The 16,211-nt window shown below is 39.2% G+C and overlaps 1 protein-coding gene across 2 annotated transcripts in view; it reads left to right on the top strand.

Annotated features, from left to right (window-relative positions):
• frmd4bb (FERM domain containing 4Bb) overlaps nt 1-15,908 on the top strand; it is a 66,886-nt gene extending 50,978 nt beyond the window's left edge. The window contains exons 12-24 of one of the 2 annotated variants that reach the window (XM_037540827.1): nt 1,232-1,308; nt 1,908-2,046; nt 2,810-2,948; nt 4,096-4,229; nt 5,463-5,579; nt 7,669-7,897; nt 8,261-8,317; nt 9,148-9,280; nt 9,722-9,883; nt 10,232-11,007; nt 12,353-12,506; nt 13,480-13,609; nt 15,464-15,908. In XM_037540827.1, coding sequence (XP_037396724.1) covers nt 1,232-1,308; nt 1,908-2,046; nt 2,810-2,948; nt 4,096-4,229; nt 5,463-5,579; nt 7,669-7,897; nt 8,261-8,317; nt 9,148-9,280; nt 9,722-9,883; nt 10,232-11,007; nt 12,353-12,506; nt 13,480-13,588 — 2,226 coding nt within the window. In that variant the 3' untranslated portion in view covers nt 13,589-13,609; nt 15,464-15,908. The remainder of the gene's footprint in view (nt 1-1,231; nt 1,309-1,907; nt 2,047-2,809; nt 2,949-4,095; nt 4,230-5,462; nt 5,580-7,668; nt 7,898-8,260; nt 8,318-9,147; nt 9,281-9,721; nt 9,884-10,231; nt 11,008-12,352; nt 12,507-13,479; nt 13,610-15,463) is intronic. The other variant, XM_017715606.2, reaches the window with a different exon arrangement.
• The last annotated feature ends 303 nt before the right edge of the window (nt 15,909-16,211 follow it).

Raw genomic sequence — 16,211 nt, forward strand, 5'->3', positions numbered from 1 at the left:
GCCGGGATTTTTTTTTTTTTTTTTGACCAAACAATCACTTTAAAGCTGATGTGAGCACATAGAGTGCATGGGCAGAAATATGCAGGATAACGAGAGTGTGTATGAAATGTCTGAGATTCTGGAACACATAGTGCTTCTTCACTGGATTAATGCAGCCTGCAGCCATCAATTTAATACACAGTCATTCAGACTGTAACAGACAGTGAGTCAGTCAGTGTGTCTGCAGCAGAAAACACCTGCAGCTCTACTACAGAAGAAATCTGATCTGTTTAGTCTCCATGATGACTTCAGTACAGACTGAATTCAGGACAGTAGCTATTACAGAATAACAGTTTCCAACTTCATAATCTCATTAACTCCAGATAAGGAAGCAGTATTACACAAACATCCTGACTAGACTAGATCTCCTAAATACTGACCTAACGTTAAGATGAACCCTGACAGTGTCCTAACTTCTGTTTAAGCATCTGTTTCTATCATTTTTAGGCAGCCGTGTCAGGCAGCATAGTTCAGTACTAGCATAATGACACTGCATTTATTTATACTGTAAAACGCTGCTTTCACTGTGACATGTTTTTCTTTTCTAAATCTGCATTTTAGACTCAAACTCCACCAACGCTCTTATTACCTTCATGTGTTAATGTTGATAAAATATTGAAAATGTTGAAAAAATAACATGAACGTGTGTCTGTTTAAGAGCAGGGGGCACTCTCACAGTATTGACAGCGTACACTTCATCACACTTTGGTTTTGTTTGACCTTTTTTACATCAGTAACAGCAGCTGTAACTGACATTTCAACATTATTTTGTTTAAATGTTTATGTTTCAGCTATGTGTGTATGGTCAGTTGCTAGGAAACATGACAGGTGATTGTCATCTTCGATTGTCATCTTTGAGTAGGTTAAGATTTCCTAACTGGAGATCAGATGATGTAAGATAAGATTAAAATGAATTAGTTCAAAGTTTTACTTCTTAAGGCGGCACTATTTATTTACTCAGAAATATAAATATTTTTGTTTTACACACACACACACACACACACACACACACACACACACACACACACACACACACACACACACACACACTAATATATATATTAGTATATATACACACTGTGTATAATGAAAGCTTATGTAATTATTGTGATATTACAGGACTGCCACATCACTCAGCTCTACTGTGAGTGAATAAACAGACTAAACTCTGTTCCTGTGTGTGTTACTGTAGCTGTTCCAGTGGAAGCAGCTGGAGAATCTATATTTCCGGGAGAAGAAATTTGCAGTGGAGGTGAACGACCCTCACAGGTCAGAATATCACACACACTCAGACCCCTGTGTGTCAGTGTGTGTGTGTGTGTGTGTATTTAATACGCTGTCTTTTGTGGAAATGTTCAGCCCCATATCATCATTTTGTTTCCTTCTGTCTGTAACTCCTTTGTGTTTATATCCTTGTGACTCCGCCTCTTTATTGCTGTAATAGTGTCTCCACCCCTTTTCAATTTGTAATTGTGTCTCTGCCCCTCTAGTTTGGAATTTTGTGGCACTGTCTCTTTTCTGTGTATCTTTGTGACTCCACCCTGTCTCTGTGTGTATTTGTATGACCCCACCCCTTTCTGTTTGTTACACTGTGACCCCGCCCTGTTTTCTGTTTGTGTCTTTGTGACTCCACCTATTTTCTGTGTAATTTTGTGTCTTCTATCCTCAGTAGACTGTATTTTTGTGTTCCCGTCCTTTTCTTTCTTTAATTTAGTGTCTCTCGCTCTTTACTGTAATTTTGTACTTTTTCCCCTTTTCTGTTTGTAACTGTATCGCCACCCCTTTCCTTTGTAGCTACAACAGTATATGTTTTGAAGATTTGCTTTTTAAGGCAGCATCATTTCACTGCTGTGTGTTTGTGTGTTCAGGCGAGCGGTCACTAAGCGTACATTTGGTCAGACGGGTTTGGTGATCCACACCTGGTACGCCAGTCACTCTCTGATCAAAACCATCTGGGTCATGGCCATCAGCCAGCATCAGTTCTACCTGGACCGCAAACAGAGCAAGGTGAGATTACTCACACTGATGATACTCATTCCAGCTCTTTTCACTGAGTGAGTAATGAGTCATTCAGTAGCACTGCCCATTTCTTTAAACTTGGCCAAGCTTGCAATATTCTGACTTGACTTTTATCTATTTATATTTAATTATTTGCACTCTACCTCCTGTTTGACAGAAAAACATTAAATTGCATAGATAGATAGATACTTTACTGATCCCGAAGGAAATTTAGCATGTTGTTTACTGTAAGAACTGATAGATTGTTGTTCAGATGCTATCTGGGACATCTCAGTTTTTTCCCCATCATTCAGTTCACATTTATGACAAAAATCTCGTGTAATATAATCACCAGGTAATCAAGATTTTTGATATATTTAAAAATGGCCTTTAACTGATTTGTGACACAACTTGGACTCAAGAAATTTCAGCTTAAAAAAACAACTCAAACTGTACAGATTAAATTAGAAGTGCCAACCTAAACAGGAAATGAATTAAACTTTTAGTTTCTAACCTTATGTGTGTCTTCACCTGTTAGCTTTGCTGCAGTCATTACTGTGTTGTTCTCCTGCAGCTCACTGCACCATCTATTTGAATCTGTATGAGGCAAGTGAGGATCTAGCCATGCTAACTGCTTATTTGTTAGCTACATGGGCCTCGTAGTTCCAGTGCTAAACTAAGGAAGCAAACCTCAGAACATTGGCTGATTTTATGCCAAATTATCACTTTAGTCTTCATCAACATTTATCACAATTATCATTCTGCTCAACAGGCAAAAATAACTACAGCGAGAAGTTTGGGAGATATCGCTATGGACCTGACCGAGAACGGAGCATCTAAAACTAGTAAACTCAGTGTGGCAGTAAAAAATCAGCTCATTATGGCCAGCAACGGCAGCCTGGTCTCTACAGGTAAGATTTTATTTCTGCTTTATTACTGTTTATCAAGTATTTATGTTCCATTTTTGTCTCTCTCAAGCTAAGATTTGATATTATTCCCCATAATGTAATATTTTTTGTATATAAATATATATATATATATATATGTGTGTGTGTGTGTGTGTGTGTGTGTGTGTGTGTGTCACTCTGATTTAAATTACTGTAGCAGGCATACTTCAATAGCACACAAAAGAGTGGATGCTGTTTCTTTGCTGTTTTTCTTTGCTTGTGTCTATTTTTAGCTTTTTGCCACAAGCTACATGCCACTACAAACATACAAAATACTCAGACTTTATGTCCACTTTGCTGCTGTGCCACATCACTTTACTTTATACTCACTTTACATTAGCCTCGTTCATCAATTTATAAATAGTAATCAAATGTGTTAATGTGTTCATACTGACGATAAGAGTTGCATTGATTATATCAAAATACAGAATAAATAATCTTATTTTGGGATTACAAATTTGTGATTCAATTATTGTAGATTTTTTTCTTATTTTTATTTTTATTCCACAACCTCTATTAGTAGCAAGTATTAAATCACTAATAAATGTACTACCAATAAATTCCTGCTCATTGTTCTAAACTCTGGATTAAAATTTTCAATAGACTCTGGAGTGGTTTATCTTGTGATATCCGATAGCAATTTTGTGTGCTTGGTTATTCATCTATTTTTCATTTTTATCTTTTATCTTTGCATCTTTTATCTTAAGCTTTTACTTGGGCAGTTTTGTTTTGGTATGTTCTACATGCTGTCAGCATGCCCTGTGTTTCCTATTATTCATTTTTTGTTTTTCTTCTGCTTATAAATGGTTTTAATTTGACTTTATTACCTTCACAGCACTGTGGTCATATTTAGTTTGTTTTAAATGTGCTTTAGAAATAAACTGTATTTGCTAAGTATATAAGACTGTCGGCCGTGGCATATTTCATTGTTATTCACTGTTGCATTTGTTGACTAAAAGAACACTATACAGATGAAAGTGCCTTTATCTTATTTCACTTCAGAAAACATTTGGGTTGTCTCGAGACAAACATTACCTCTACATGTGGGTCCTGCCATGAAAAATCTTGGGCTGCTTTAGACCTTTCTGAGTATGTACTGTGTATATTGCAGGTTCAGCTGACTCTGAGATTAACGATGAGCAGAAAAAGGAGAAACTCTCTGAGCTGAGGAAAAAAGAGAGAGAAATCCAGGATGTCCTGAGTCAGAAAATGGCAGAGCTAAAGAAGATATGCCTGAGGGAAGCGGTAAGAGCATAATTACAGATCACAGATCTCAACAGATTAGCTATATCAGTCAAACATAAAGTAAGCAGCTACAGTTTTTGCAATACTGCACTGAATTGACGTGTACATTAATTCTGTTTACTTACTTTTGGCAATACTGTAGTGTTTTTGTAGCATATGTTATCAGTGTGGGTCTGCAGGGCTTCAGAAACAGCCTAATGATGTCTGAGAAAATACATGTCTGTAGTTTTTAGTAAGTATAAAGGAAACAATATGCTTCTTGTATTTAAACTGTAAATACTGCTGCATTAATATTTCATCAAGGTTTGGTTAGAAACAAAAGGTTTAAATTCTTGAAACATCCAACAGAAAATGATCCAATCAGCATTGTTTTCTCTGTGGAATCTACATACATACAGCCTAATCAATCTCTCATTGGTTAAGACTTCAGGAGCTGGACTAAAGACCTTACACATTAGATTTACTACCAACATAATAAGGAGATGACAGAGGAATGAAACAGTCATGCTTTGATTTACAGTGTGGAAGGAACCAAAAATGTCTAGTCTTTATGGAGGTTTTAGATACTTCACTGGCTGTGAATTTGAGCATTAGTTGAAGCAGTGTTTCGAGTAGTTGTTAGGAATAGAAAACAGCGGTGGCAGTCACTGTAAAACTGATAGGTACAAGCTCAGATATATGATCATGTCTGCTATACACTTCAGATAAATTTGTGTTATATTTGTATTATATTAATATATAATATTGAACGTCTCAAGCCTCAAATGTCTTTGTTTAATCTAGGACTGCCAGACAGCTAACAGACTACCACAATCTCATAGAGACACTGAGCATTATCATTATTTTAGATGTGTTTTTCCCTCATGTTTTGACATTTATGGCCCACATTGGAGGCCTAGCTTTATTAGCCATGATTCCCCAATTATTTTTTTCATGTGTTAACAATGTACACTGAATCAAGTTCAATACTTTATGGTTTTCAGTTTATAGAGTATATCATGTTCTACTGTACAGGTCAGGACCTATTTATTTTTCAGTTCTGCAAAGAAAAACAGCTTACTATCCTGCCTACCTTATTTTATTGCAAAATGGCCAACAATAAATAAACTGTGACCCCAGTCCTTTGACAGGAAGCAGCTTGATTGTACACACTAGACAATAAAATGATTGTCTCTTTTCTAACAATTTCAAAACTATTATTAACTATAATCTTATGTGTATCTTTTGTTTCAGGAGCTAACAGGCAAACTGCCAAAAGAGTACCCAGTAACGGCAGGAGAGAAGCCCCCCGGCTTCAGGAGGAGGGTGGGGACTGCCTTCAAACTGGACGAGCTTTTCCCATATAACGAGGTGAGAGCTGTACGACCACTGATTAGTAATTCATGACAGTATTGTTCTCAGACTCTGCAGCATTAACAGAATTGATGTTTTGCTTGTTTCTGTGAGCTACATGTGAGAAATATAAATACTATATTTACAAAAGTGTTCACTCGTCTGGCTTCACACGTGTATGAAATTGAGTGAGATCCCATTCTTAATCCATAGGGTTTAATATGATGTCGGCCCACCCTATGCAGGTATAACAGCTTCAACTCTTCTGGGAAGGCTTTCCACAAGGGTTAGGAGTGTGTTTATGGGAATTTTTGACCATTCTTCCAGAAGCGCATTTGTGACGTCAGACACTGATGTTGAACGAGAAGGCCTGGCTCACAGTCTCCGCTCTAATTCATCCCAAAGGTGTTCTATCGGGTTGAGGTCAGGACTCTGTGCAGGCCAGTCAAGTTCTTCCACACCAAGCTCACTCATCCATGTCTTTATGGACCTTGCTTTGTGCACTGGCGTGCAGTCATATCAGACAAGTACCGTTCTCCTGGCAACCACCAAACCCAGATTCATCTATTGCATTGCCAGAGGGAGAAGTGTGATTCGTCACTCCAGAGACTCCATCTCCACTGCTGTAGAGTCCAGTGGTGGCGCGTTACACCACTGCATTCAAAGCTATGCATTGCGCTTAGTGACGTATGGCTCATTCCATGAAGTTCTCTACTCTGTTCTTGAGTTAATTTGAAGGCCACATGAAGTTTGGAGGACTGTAGCGATTGACTCTGCAGAAAGACGGCATCCCCATGTTGTCATTTTATGTGGCCTACCACTTCATGACTGAGTTGCTGTCGTTCCGAAATGCTTCCACTTTGTTATAATACCACTGACAGTTGACTGTGGAATATTTAGTAGCGAGGAAATTTCACAACTGGACTTGCACAGGTGGCATCTTATCATGGTACCAAACTGGAATTCACTGAGCTCCTGAGAGCGACCCATTCTTTTAGAAATGTTTGTAGAAGCAGTCTGCAGGCCTAGGTGCTTGGTTTTACACACCTGTAGCCATGGAAGTGATTGGAACACCTGAATTCAATGATTTGGATGGGTGAGTGAATACTTTTGGAAATACAGTGTAGTTGACATCAAATTATTACACAACTTTGTTAGTTGCTAAAGTTCTGAGGGTCAAACTCTGGGTCTACACTTCAGTTTCTCTACTTTTGTAAATACAGTTGCTGATTAATTCACAACAGATGCTGAATAATTTATTGTAGATACTAAATAATTCATAGTACATGCTGATTGATTGAAGACATTGATTCCTGTTGTGATAATTATTTGCAAAAATAAAACATTTATGTCATACTCCTTAATTTTTCTGTCCGAATACACAAAAGGCAGCTTAATGTGTTTATATTAGTTTTTAATTATTGAAGTCATTTTTTAATCACATGGAATTCATCCATCATGAATAAAGGACTACAAACTGAAAATTGCTGGATTTGGTGTTTTTTTTTATGTTGCATTATTGTACATTTAAAATGATTTTTTTCAGTTAAACCTTCTCAAGGACAGTGGGGGGGGCTTTTGTAACTGGGCTGTATTGGCCTTTCAGCTGTATGGGCAGTGATTTGGGAACATATGGGAAAGGTTAGGAACATCTGCTTAAGATAATGGTATAAAGTCTCCAGTAATGGAAAATTCTGTAAGACCTTGGGCGTGGCTAAAAAATGCTTGTATCTGAACTTTGATACAAATTTATAACTTGTTTCAATACCTTAAATATAAAAAAGTTTATAAAAAAAAACTACATCACTGTAGTTTTTACAAGCAATCTTAGATTTTAAAGAGATCTCGCTACAGAATTCTGATGTCATAACATAAATTACAGGATGTAATTTAGACAGCCAATCACCAGTCTAGATTTTAGAAGAAGCATGCATATTGGCTCATGGGTGCTGATAAGATTGCCACTTAGATATTGAAATTTGGTATTAAATTTGGTGAATTTTCAATTTAATTTTATCAAACGTATTCATACTGTGCCATAAAAGAATCAAGTCTCAGTATCAGTCTGTCTTTACCCAAACTTCACCTGTGTGCTCCTCTGCTGTAGGACCCATACCTGAGGAACCTGGAGAGTCGCTTCGCTCTACAGCAGAAGATTGTGGAGGCTGCGAAAAAGCTGGCAACAGAGTCTGACATCAGTAAAACAGTGAAAAAGAAGCGGAGGAGGAACTGCCTGGATGCCATGCAGAGGCTGCAGGAGATAGAGGATGAGATGAACCGCTATCGAGTTAAGAAGGGAAAAAAACCCACACAGAGAGCATCACTCATCATCGCAGGTATTAAACAAAATATAATTCATCTGAAATCTAAATTCATACCTTTGTTTTGATGTCAAAATACATGACAGAAATAACTTAATCAAATTGTAATCATAACAAAAAATCTCCCCCTTCCTCTACTTACAAACACAAATGTGGTATAGATTGAAAGGGGATTGCTTTCATCATCCCCAGTAATAACTGTGACATCTTATTGTTAAAGGAGGCTCATGTCTAGATATTCGATTTTTGTCTCAGCTGTGTGTTTTGAACATGTCTCTTCAGGTTTTGTGAATAGCTAGAGGCACACAGCCCTAAATATCTCTCTCTCCCTTAAAAAATGCCACTATCTCTCTTTCCATCTTACTCTCTCGTTCTCAGATGAACTGGCTCCCTCAGAATGCAGTTCCCTTTCTGACAGCCTGAATCTGGATGATGGTGAGTGAGAAACTAAGTATATCTGCAGCAAATTGAACTAAAGCATATAGTATAAACTTTACCAGATAGACTAACTGAATCAGGTCTCCAAACTGACTCAGGTCCCAAAACTATAGTGCTATCTGAATGTGGTTCCCAGACTTAATCAGGTCTCCAAACTGAATCAGGTCCCAAAACTATGCAGTGGTATTTCAATCAGGACTTCAAACTGACTCAGGACCCAAAAATATACAGTTATCTGAATCAGGTCTCCAAACTATACAGTATTATCTGGGATCAGGTTCCCAAAGTGATCCAGGTCTCCAAACTGAATCAGGTCCCAGAACTATACAGTGTTATCTGAATCAGGTCTCTGAAATGAGTCAGGTCTCCAAATCGAATCAGGTCCCAAAACTATACAGTGTTATCTGAATCAGCTCTCTAGAATGAATCAGGTCTTCAAATCATAGTGTTAACTTAAATCACAATTTTAAATACATCAGGTCCCCAAACTGAATTGGGTCTCCAAACTACACTGAACCGGGTCCCCAAATTGAACTATAACATGTAACATGTAGTATTACCTAAGTCCACTCACTAAATTAGATCCACCAACTGAATGAGGTCCGAAAAATATAGTCTTATTTGAATCAGGTGTCCAAACTGAATCAGATCACCAAACCACACTTTAGTTAAACATAATTAACTAAAGTGGGTCTCCGAACTGAATCAGGTCCGCAAATCACTGTGAACAGGCAAAGGCAGAGCAGTAAAATGCTTTTGGCACACAGATCAGTGTTTTACCTATAGGATTAGTTGATGTTTATTGATGTTTTCTTGTGTGTTTGTAGATGATGATGGAGCCCAGCGTCCACGCTCACGCTCTGTTCAGTGTTCACCACTCCTTACTGCTGCTCAGCCCAGCCTGGACTACGATCCAGACAGAAGATCCTCAGAGAGCGACCATGACAGAGCACTCAGCAGGTGTGTGAGGGTCCCTGCACATGAAGAAGAGACCATTCAGTGAACCTGTCAGTTCAGGTTCAGCTTTGGCAGTCAAGTCTGATTTCTGCGGTTTGCACAATGTTCACCTTTAATAAACCTCACTGTTTAATTTCACTTCCTGTTTTGAAATGTATGACTTCAACCGTACATGCACTACTGTTGGTGTGGGTTTCTTTGCCCTCAAAAACACTACTGGAGGGCTAATAGCATCCCCTTGTGGGGAATCTGAATTACTATGGGGAAAAAATAATAATTATTATTATTTTTAAAATGTATATTTCAGAAAAAAACACATCTGTATACAAACCTTTTATATGCTGTATTATTCCAGAGTTAAATAAAAACATTACACATATGTACAGCCCTGCCCTTCTGACATGATGTGTCCTCTGTTGACCTACTTAAACATATGTGTTTTAGGCTGGAGTATGAAGTACAGGGACCTGGACATTACTACAGCCCACGCGAGGTTTCCTCAGCTGGCAGCAGTCCGTATAAAACTGTCCCCCGGAGACAGGTGGAGAATCACAGCGACAGTCAGAGCCCCATGACCCGCAATGCATACAGCAGCAGCCAACTTGGGTAAAAAAGCCTGCTGGGAAGAAACACTGTACATAATACAGTTAGAAATCATAGATATCACAGGTTTCTAACCACAGTTTAAAGGAATGTGCAGGTTTAAAAAAAGTTTTTTTTACCAATTTAATTGATGTAATTAAAAAAAAATGTAACTACATGGTGTATTTTGAGGTGTGTGATGATTTAGGCCTGCAGTTAACACAATGGCAATGGGTATATCTGTGCTTTCATGACTTGTTAGCTACATTAGACTTGTAGCTCCATTAGTTTAAACCTAGTCTGAAGCAGTTGAAACAGAAAGTTTTAAGTGTTGAAAACTGTTTAAATCTCTTTATTATATTCCTCCGGCAGCTCTGAGGGTGCTCTCAACGGTTTCCGGCACCGCAGCGGCAGCCTGGAGTCCCAATCCCAGCTCCTACGCTATCCTGGGTCAGACCGGGCCATTTTCCCTGCATCCCCGACACGCCGCAGCAACAGCAGTGAAATTCTGGACGACTGTTCATCCTACACCAGCCTGTCCAGCCCGTGTCCATCCACACCTACGTACCGTACGCTGGATACCCGGACGCACGACTACCGGCAAAACCGCAAGGTTGAAATTTACGGAAACACGGGTAGCATGCCCAACCTGGTGCCCAACAGCTACAGCAGCACTTATAACTACCACCCGCATGCCCACTATGGGCCCACCGCTTACTATGTAGCCGGCTACACCGCTTCTGACTATGAGCCTTACGCTAACGGTGCTTACATGTACGAAAGTGAACTGGAAGGGCATTATAACGTCAACCCCTCATACAATGGGCATGTCTACCATGGCAACAGCCGCAACGGGCATTACGGGATGGAGGGAATGGATGGCTTGTCTCAGAATCCCTATGCCACTGTGAGGCCGCCGCGGAGCCGACAGGGGCCCAGAAATGAACTCTTAGCTAAAAGCATGCAGAAAGCTCTGGTGGTGGAGCACCTCAGAGGATGGTACAACCGCAACACAGGGAACCGGGAACACGGAGGCCGGAGCCTATTGTGCAGCTACGACTATGACAGAGGATCCCAGCACAGCCTCGGATACCAAACGCTGCCCGCTCCATTCAGCCGGGCCAGCCGAGCTGACTCATACTCGTCAGGTAACGCTAACGCTAATGCTGCATCCGACTTATCAGACTTATACAGCAGCAACTTATCCACAAAGCAGTCTGTCAGCCAGGACATGTTTGGTCTCAAAAGTTCACCTCTTTAGTTTTGCACTAGAGCTACGAGGCTAATGTAGCTAACAAGTAAAATAAGCTTTTTAGCTTGCGTGGTGCCAGAGTTCTTGTAGGGAAATCTGTTCACTCTGTCAACATCTTTGCAAAGCAGTCAGACAGTTATTTCCTGTCCAGCTTACAGAAGCTTCTTAACTCTTTTATCTGATCTGTTTAGTTTCCATGACGACTTCAGTACAGACTGAATTTTGGACAGTAGCTGTAGCAGAATAACATCATTAGCTCCAGATACAAGAACAGCATTACAGAAACATCCTAAATAGACTAAACTTCCAAAAAAAACTGTCCTAACTTTAGGATAAACCCCAACAGTGTCCTAACTTCTGTTTAAGTGTCTGTTTCTATCGTTTTTAGGCAATTGTGTCAGGCAGCATAGTTCACCATGAGCATAATGAGGCTACTTATATTTATACTGTAAAACGCTGCTGTCACTGTGGGATGTTTTTCATTTTTATATCTGCATTTTAAAAATCTCAGACACTGCAGACTCATACTCTATCATCCCCTCTTATAACCTTCATGTGTTAATGTTGCTGATAAAATATTATAGTGATGGTGGTGAATAATGAGGAGACGGAGCTGAACATGTATCTATTAGGAGGAATAACGCTAGTGCGCTCGGCTAAAGAGTTTGAGAAATGGAGACTGAAACTGGGGAGCGGCGTTACTGATAAACAGCAGGGGGCGCTCTCACAATAATCAGAACTTACAGTTTATCATGATTTAGTTTTCTTTTTTTTACATCAGTAAAGAGAGCTGTCTGGCTAACTAGCCTGGTTATGTTGATGACTTGCTCCAGCTATGTGCATATGGTCAGTTGCTGGGTAGCAGACACATGTTGATTATTCAGACTGCAAGCAAATCAGATTTGTTTCTCACATCAGATCTTTTGAGACGACTGTCTGCTCTGTTATTTGCAGGTGATCAGATCAGATTTGTGTGTACTTGAGTACTTTAAAAGCAACTTTTGAACTTTAACTTGAGTAAAAATTTAAACAGATTACTTTTACTTCCACCGAAGCACACGATTTGTGAGGAAAAAAGTGTATAAATTTGGTTTCTCTTCTTGCTTTAACAAAAACATTCAAAGCCTGTTACTAGATGAGGCTGAGTAACTCACTTAATCGTCTGTGAAAAGGTCTGGAAATATTTATATTAATCTTTACATCTTAATTCTTGTCTTCACTCCTCCGGCTTCCTGCTGTAGTGTCCTCCACAGCAAGCGGAGGGGTAAGCTGGCACACTCCTGCAGCAGCGGGGCTGGCCGACAGTGAGCTGGATGGAGATGTGGCCCTGACCCCTCAGCCCACCTGCCCTGGAGCCTACAGCACTAACTACAGCCTCAGCCCCTCACACGGCAGGTCGGAGAACAGCAGATGTCTTTTTTTTTAGGAATTGCATATATTTGCACTGTATCACAATCAATAACTCCCAACCAAATCAGTCAGCAAAGCACAGTTTGACTTAAACTGTCACTGTGGGAGTAAAAGTTAAAATGTGAACAAGGACTGATACCAGCTGAAATTTCTATTTGTACCCACTTAAAAACTTTATTGGTATTGGCCTCAAAATTTTATTGGTTGGCACTAGTCTTAAAGTCACTGTAACATTGTAAGGATATGGAGAGGCTGGAAAAGGATCATATAGAAAGGAATTATGATTGATTTTGTACATAAAACCACACAAGCATATGTGGAACATAAGTAGACTTTTTTGTGGGCAAATTTTAAAATATGAGCCTGTAAAATATTTGGGCTACACACTTAAAAAATGGTTCTTCAAGGGTTCTTTAGTGAGGAAAATGGTCCCAGTTAGAACCATGTACACTCAAAGAACCCTTTGTATGATTAAATGCTTCGTTGCATCATGAAAGGGTTCTTCAGATTGGTGGAGAATGTATTGTAGATGGTTCTATGTAGAACCTTATTAAAACAATTTCTTATTGCTTTGTCATAACAATAGAAGAACAGAACCATTTTGGTGCTACAAAGAACCATGCACATCACATCTCCTGTATCTGAAATACCCTTTCATGATGCAAAGAACCTTTTAATCATGTTCTTTGATTGTCCATGGTGCTATACAGAACCATTAAAGAACCATGTTTTTAAGAGTATGATGTCGGAACAAAACCTCGTATCTCCATTTCTGTAGTTTTTCAGTTTTTGACATAATTTGAAAATGCCTCTTGCTCACTACATTGTCTGTAAATTTGATGATGAATGGACTAAAAGAAATGGCCCAAAATGACATGGAAAAAATTCATATGTATCCAGCAGCGATACACATATATATATATGTATGTATGTAACAATTTATTTTCCCTCTTGGCAGGTTCCAGGCTGAGTGCAGTCCAGCCAGACGCTCTGATTCCCTCTCGAACCCCTCCGACTCTGTGGAGGTGTTCGGCGCGATGGCCAGCTGCTCTGACTCAGACCATTAAAGAGAAAGCACAATGGGACAGGTGAGCTCAGAATAGGGATAGTGGCAATCCTGTCAAATTTGATATTCAAAACTGAACAATTCAGAAAATATTAGCTGGTTTACTGAGTGGAAAAGTTTATATTCTATCACTAACTTAGCACTCCAAGTTCAGGTCCATCTCAAATACTCAACAAATATATATACAGTATCTCACAAAAGTGAGTACACCCCTCACATTTCCGCAAATATTTTATCTTTTCATGGGACAACACTATAGAAATGAAACTTGGATATAACTTAAAGTAGTCCGTGTACAGTTTGTATAGCAGTATAGATTTACTGTCCTTTGAAAATAACTCAACATACAGCCATTAATATCTAAATAGCTGGCAACACAAGTTAGTACATGTCACAGTGAATGTGTCCAAATGTTCAAGTGTCAATATTTTGTGTGACTATCATTATTATTTAGCATGGCATGAAATTCACCAGAGCTGCACAGGTTGCTACTGGAATCCTCTTCCACTCCTCCAATGATGACATTACAGAGCTGGTGGATGTTAGACACCTTGCACTCCTCCTCCTTCGGCTTGAGGATGCTCCACAGGTGCTCAATTGGGTTTAGGTCTGGAGAAATCCTTGGCCAGTCCACCACCTTTACCTTCAGCAAGGCACTTGTCATTTTGGAGGTTTGTTTGGGGTTGTTATTGAGGTGGAAAACTGCCATGTGGCGCAGTTTCCGAAGGGAGGGGATCATGCTCTGCTTCAGAATGTCACAGTACATGTTGGAATTCATGTTTCCCTCAATGAAACGCAGCTCACCATTGCCGGCAGCTCCAGACCATGATGCTACCACCACCATGCTTCACTGTAGGCAAGAGACAGTTGTCTTGGTACTCCTCATCAGGGTGCCACCACATATGCTGGACACCATCTGAGCCAAACAAGTTTATCTTGGCCTCGTCAGACCACAGGACATGGTTCCAGTTATACATGTTCTTGGATTGTTTGTCTTCAGCAAATTGTTTGTGGCTTTCTTGTGCGTCAGCTTGAGAAGAGGCTTCCTTTTGGGATGACGGCCATGCAGACTGAGTTAAAGCATAGTGCGGCATACGGTCTGAGAACTGACAGGCTGAGCTCCCATTTCTTCAACCTCTGCAGCAGTCCTGGCAGCACTCATGCGTCTATTTTTTGAAGTCAACGTCTGGATATGATGCTGAACACGTGGACTCAACTTCCTTGGTCGACCCTGGCAAGGCCTGTTTGGAGCAGAACCTGACCTGGAAAACCGACGTATGTCCTTGGCCACCATGCTATAGCTCATTTTCAGGGTGTTGGCAATCTTTTTATAGCCTAAGCCATCTTTGTGGCTATAAGAAGTGGAATTCTATTCCTCACATCCTCAGACAGTTCTTTGCCATGAGGTGCCATGTTGAATATCCATGGGCCAATATGAGTATGAGTGTATTGTACCCAAAAAACCAAATTTAACAATTTGGACGTGTTCACTGTGTGTGTATATATATATATATATATATATATATATATATATATATATATATATATATATATATATATATATATATATATATATAATATGTATATATTACACGTATAATATGTATGCAAATTAAAAAAAAATCCAAATGAACAAGTACACAAAATTTGGGCATGACGCTATGTAAACTACAACAGAAAAGTCATGTTTCATATACCATACATTCATTTTTTAATTTTTAATTTTGAAATTCATGGTTGATTCATGGTTACTCAGTGGTTAAAATTAAACAAGGATAAATGTAAAAATGTAAAAAATGTGCAACTGCATTTACAGAAACATCTTTGTTTCCAGACTTTTTACTCTATTTTTACAGTATTTTTAATCCTCTCTCAGAGTCTAGGTGGATGCTGAGGTGTTTTCTGTTTCACAGATGGACCAAAACTAACAGGCACAAAACAACCCCGATACGAACGATAAGCACCTGCTCTGATGAAGCTGAAGCGGATCTCGGAGTCTTTACTGTGCCTTGGAACTGCAGTCAGTCAGCGGGTTTCTAACACGAAGATGGAAGCTTGATTGAAAGGACTGATAAAATTAATTGAACCTTAAAGGTGGTTTTGGACCCAGCAGTGCTTATACAGTCATGTAGTCTAAACACTGAACTAAGAGCTTCAGTTTCTCACTGAGAGCAGAGTAAATCAGTCAGAGTCACAACTAGTGAATGTCTATACGTATAGTCTAGAGATTTTGTGAGAAACAAAAAAAAAAACCTAGCCATAATACATTAAATTGCCTTTTTTGTACTCCATGTTTTAATCCCATAGCACTGTTTTTTTAATTATATTGAATTTCCATGATTGCATTACCAACATCTGCCACCTGACATCTACCAAAACCTTAAAAATTATAAATTAATTTGTAATTAAACTTTAATAGTGACAGTTTCCAGATGTTTTAGATGCACCGGTAAGATTAGAGCTGTTCTGCTGTGGACGAGGAGCTGTTCTCGTGCTCTGATTGAAGACTTTCTCCCTTTTTATAAGCACGAACTGTGCTTTAGCACAATAAAAGTAGACTCAAAAACATTAAGAATGAGGAGAAAAGTAATGTAGACTCCACTAATCAAGAACGAAAAAGCATG

Source organism: Pygocentrus nattereri, chromosome 9 (genome assembly GCF_015220715.1).
Source record: "Pygocentrus nattereri isolate fPygNat1 chromosome 9, fPygNat1.pri, whole genome shotgun sequence".
Classification (NCBI taxonomy): domain Eukaryota; kingdom Metazoa; phylum Chordata; class Actinopteri; order Characiformes; family Serrasalmidae; genus Pygocentrus; species Pygocentrus nattereri.